The sequence below is a fragment of the Theropithecus gelada genome, unplaced genomic scaffold, assembly GCF_003255815.1.
Source record: "Theropithecus gelada isolate Dixy unplaced genomic scaffold, Tgel_1.0 HiC_scaffold_397, whole genome shotgun sequence".
In the NCBI taxonomy this organism is placed as follows: domain Eukaryota; kingdom Metazoa; phylum Chordata; class Mammalia; order Primates; family Cercopithecidae; genus Theropithecus; species Theropithecus gelada.
Genome location: NW_020260513.1, coordinates 5,499 through 9,571, shown reverse-complemented (window position 1 = coordinate 9,571; position 4,073 = coordinate 5,499). Strand labels below are relative to the sequence as shown.

At 64.5% G+C, this 4,073-nt stretch overlaps 1 protein-coding gene across 2 annotated transcripts; it reads left to right on the top strand.

The window, feature by feature from the left end:
- The first annotated feature begins 606 nt into the window (after positions 1 to 606).
- Positions 607 to 3,750, top strand: LOC112617757 (arylsulfatase A). 2 transcript variants are annotated; one of them, XM_025374449.1, is made up of 9 exons: positions 607 to 898; positions 988 to 1,224; positions 1,362 to 1,602; positions 1,716 to 1,934; positions 2,007 to 2,176; positions 2,490 to 2,614; positions 2,706 to 2,833; positions 3,090 to 3,192; positions 3,307 to 3,750. In XM_025374449.1, exons 2-9 carry the CDS (start codon positions 1,007 to 1,009, stop codon positions 3,624 to 3,626), a joined length of 1,524 nt encoding a protein of 507 aa, XP_025230234.1. In that variant the 5' UTR covers positions 607 to 898; positions 988 to 1,006; the 3' UTR covers positions 3,627 to 3,750. The 2 variants fall into 2 exon arrangements, with proteins under 2 accessions (XP_025230234.1, XP_025230233.1); XM_025374448.1 differs by having other exon boundaries at positions 609 to 882.
- The last annotated feature ends 323 nt before the right edge of the window (positions 3,751 to 4,073 follow it).

Below are 4,073 nucleotides of genomic sequence, written 5' to 3'. Positions count from 1 at the left end.
CACAGACCTCAAATACCACACACAGCTCAAACACACACCCCTCAAACCACCTCAAACACTACACACACACCCCACACATACAGTCCCCCGCACCCACACCACAGCTCACACGCACACAGACACACGTACGCAGGAGAAAGGGTGTCAAAGCTTTTGCTAGTCGTGAAGAAAAAGCCCGCAGTCCATGGGGCTGCACGGTTTCCCCTGCGATTTGCTCATTCACCAGGCGCCCATAACGCTCCGTGCTCAGGTCTCTTAAAGGAGGGCCCGAGTCTCCCAGTACCCGGAGGTCTGGGGGCGCACGAGCCGCTCCTCCTCTGCAGAAGCTCCAGACTGAAAGGGCCCCGGACACTAAGCAGCGCCGAGCCCCGCGCGCAGCCCGGGACGCCTCAACCGGATCCGACCGTGCAGAAGAAGCTCCCAGAGCCCGGTTCACCACCGCAGTCAACAGCCTCAGGGTGCAAACTGCGGTCTCGGAGCGAGCACGCGCAGCCCCGCCCCTTCCCCCGCCCCGCCCTGGCCCCGCCCCTGCCCGGGCCCCTGGCCCCGCCCCTGGCCCGCCCCTGGCCCCGCCCCTATCCCGCCCCTGGCCCCGCCTCGCGAGGGTCACAGGTCACGCGCGGTGCCGAGGCGGAAGAGCCCGCAGCCCCGCATCGAATCCTCCTGGGCTCCGCCCAGCGCCTTCCCCCGGCCCCGACTCCGCCGGTCAGCGTCAAGTGACTTATGCCCCCGACCCTGAGCCCGGACCGCGAGGCGAAGAGGGTCAGATCTCCGCTCGAGAATCTGAAGGCGCCCTCGTCCTGGAGGAGTTCCGTCCCAGCCCACGGTCTCCCGGCACTGTCGGGCCCCGGTCCTCTGGAGCTTCAGGAGGCGGCCGTCAGGGTCGGGGAACATTTGGGTCTGGGGTCTCAGGGGAGGGCGGCGCCTGGGGCTGTGGTCTCGGAAAGAGCCTGCTGGAGCCAAGTGTCCCTCCCTCTCTTGGGACAGACCCCTCGATCCCGTGTTCATGGGGGCACCGCGGTCCCTCCTCCTGGCCCTGGCTGCTGGCCTGGCCGTTGCCCGCCCGCCCAATATCGTGCTGATCTTTGCTGACGACCTCGGCTATGGGGACCTGGGCTGCTATGGGCACCCCAGCTCTACCACCCCCAACCTGGACCAGCTGGCAGCAGGGGGGCTGCGGCTCACAGACTTCTACGTGCCTGTGTCTCTGTGCACACCCTCTCGGTAAGGAGGCGGAAGCGCCTCTTCCCCTCCATTGCTTTCCTCCCAATGGATTGCAGGAGGGCGGGAAAAACGTGTCTCTTTCTCCAGGGAAGGCCACATTTCTGCCTGCCTCACGGACTCTGTGACTTGTCCTGCAGGGCCGCCCTCCTGACCGGCCGGCTCCCAGTTCGGATGGGCATGTACCCTGGCGTCCTGGAGCCCAGCTCCCGGGGGGGCCTGCCCCTGGAGGAGGTGACCCTGGCCGAGGTCCTGGCTGCCCGAGGCTACCTCACAGGAATGGCCGGCAAGTGGCACCTTGGGGTGGGCGCTGAGGGGGCCTTCCTGCCCCCCCATCAGGGCTTCCATCGATTTCTAGGCATCCCATACTCCCATGACCAGGTAGGAGCCACCGGGGCCCTCAGCCACCCTCCCACCTCCCAAAGTGCCCCAGCCCTTGATGTTCCTGCAGCCCTGTCTGCCACCCCAGCCCTCACTGGAGCTGCCCGCCTCAGGGCCCCTGCTGGAACCTGACCTGCTTCCCACCGGCCACACCCTGCGACGGTGGCTGTGACCAGGGCCTGGTCCCCATCCCACTGTTGGCCAACCTGTCCGTGGAGGCGCAGCCCCCCTGGCTGCCCAGATTAGAGGCCCGCTATGTGGCTTTCGCCCGTGACCTCATGGCCGACGCCCAGCGCCAGGATCGCCCCTTCTTCCTCTACTACGCCTCTCACGTAAGTGATCTTGGCCCCGCCCCTGGCTACCCGTGACCCCTACCCAGTGCTAACTCCAGTCTTTGCCCCCAGCACACCCACTACCCTCAGTTCAGTGGGCAGAACTTTGCAGAGCGTTCAGGCCGCGGGCCATTTGGGGACTCCCTGATGGAGCTGGATGCAGCTGTGGGGACCCTGATGACAGCCATAAGGGACCTGGGGCTGCTTGAAGAGACGCTGGTCATCTTCACTGCAGACAATGGGTATGCTAGCAGGGCAGCAGGGTGCTCCCGCCCTGTCACAGACCAGGGCCCTGGGGGCCTTGCAGTTCAGCTGCTGGCCAAGAACATAGTGGGTGAGGGGGTGTCAGGAGATGCTGGCCACGTTGCAGGGACCCAAGGTGTAATTAGGAGACACAGGTGCACAGAGAACTGGTCATGGTAGGCCTGGAAGATGCCAGGCTCATGCTGGGCACCTCCAGGCAAGCTTTGTGACTTAGAGGTGTGGGGCCACTGGTCACCCTCGGTGGCTCAGAGGCCGTGGCTTCATGGCTTATGAGTTCCTCCTGTGTCCCAGACCTGAGACCATGCGTATGTCCCGAGGCGGCTGCTCTGGCCTCCTGCGGTGTGGAAAGGGAACCACCTACGAGGGCGGTGTCCGAGAGCCTGCCTTGGCCTTCTGGCCAGGTCACATCGCTCCTGGTCAGTCCGCAGGCCCTCTCCTTGGGAACTCTGGCCCCACCACCCCAACCCTGGTGGCGAACTGAGTGACTGCACAGCCTCTTGCCCCCAGGAGTGACCCATGAGCTGGCCAGCTCCCTGGACCTGCTGCCCACCCTGGCAGCCCTGGCTGGGGCCCCACTGCCCAATGTCACCTTGGATGGCTTTGACCTCAGCCCCCTGCTGCTGGGCACAGGCAAGGTAGGGCTGGTGACCCCTGATCCCAGCTCCTTGGCCCCTGTCCTGGCCCCTCCCCTGGGGTGAGTGTGGGCAGTGCCTGAAAGTCTGTGCCTCAGGGCCTCCTGCATTTAGCGGCATCCAAGTGGCGCCACCTCTCAGGTTCCTGGGGTGGGCTAGAAGCAGTGCACGTCCAGGGCCTCACACCAGGGCTGGCAGCCCCGGGTATGTGCAGTGCTCAGGGCCTGTCCCGCCCCGTGACCCCTGACTCTGCCCCCAGAGCCCTCGGCAGTCTCTCTTCTTCTACCCGTCCTACCCAGACGAGGTCCGTGGGGTTTTTGCTGTACGGAGTGGAAAGTACAAGGCTCACTTCTTCACCCAGGGTAAACCCTCCCCGTGAATCCCTCCACCTGACCTGCTGACCCCTCCCCGGAGCCCCAGATCCCTGGCCCCTCCTTTCGCTCTTGCCCCATGCACAGAATTGGCCCCCTCCCCAGGCTCTGCCCACAGCGACACCACTGCAGACCCTGCCTGCCACGCCTCCAGCTCTCTGACTGCTCATGAGCCCCCGCTGCTCTACGACCTTTCCGAGGACCCTGGTGAGAACTACAACCTGCTGGGGGGTGTGGCCGGGGCCACCCCAGAGGTGCTACAAGCCCTGAAACAGCTTCAGCTGCTCAAGGCCCAGTTAGATGCGGCTGTGACCTTCGGCCCCAGCCAGATGGCCCAGGGCAAGGACCCCGCCCTGCAGATCTGCTGCCGTCCTGGCTGTACCCCGCACCCAGCCTGCTGCCATTGCCCAGATCCCCATGCCTGAGGGCCCCTCGGCCTGCCTGGGCATGTGAGGGCTCATCACTGTGAGCCTGTGGGGGAGGCACAGGTGTCTGGAGGGAGTTTGTACCTGATAACGTAATAACACCAGTTGAGACTTGCAGGTGTGACGGTTCGTCCAATCCTGTGGTAATGCTGTGTGCCAGTGCCGGTCCCCTGTGATACAAATGAGGAAACTGAGGTGCAGAGAGATTCAGGACTTGTCCAAGACCACCCAGCCAGAAAGAGGTTGGGCTGGGATTTGAATCCTGGTGTCCTGGCTCTGGAAGCTGCCCTGGCACCTTGGTGATCTGCATGGGTCAGTGTACGCAGGCACACATCAGCCGTGAGGACGTGGGCACATCCGTTCACAGGAGCAGCGCCACGTGCCTTTAAGTGCCAGGAACGGGGCGGGAGGGTGTGAGGGCTCAGTGGCCAGAAGACTCAGAAGATG

Bases quoted from the DNA above. Each gene is read 5' to 3' on its own strand.
- LOC112617757 (XM_025374449.1), top strand. From the start codon at position 1,007: ATGGGGGCACCGCGGTCCCTCCTCCTGGCCCTGGCTGCTGGCCTGGCC. The intron at 1,225-1,361 runs GTAAGGAGGCGG...CTTGTCCTGCAG, and splicing joins TCTCTGTGCACACCCTCTCG to GGCCGCCCTCCTGACCGGCC. The intron at 2,615-2,705 runs GTCAGTCCGCAG...TCTTGCCCCCAG, and splicing joins GCCAGGTCACATCGCTCCTG to GAGTGACCCATGAGCTGGCC.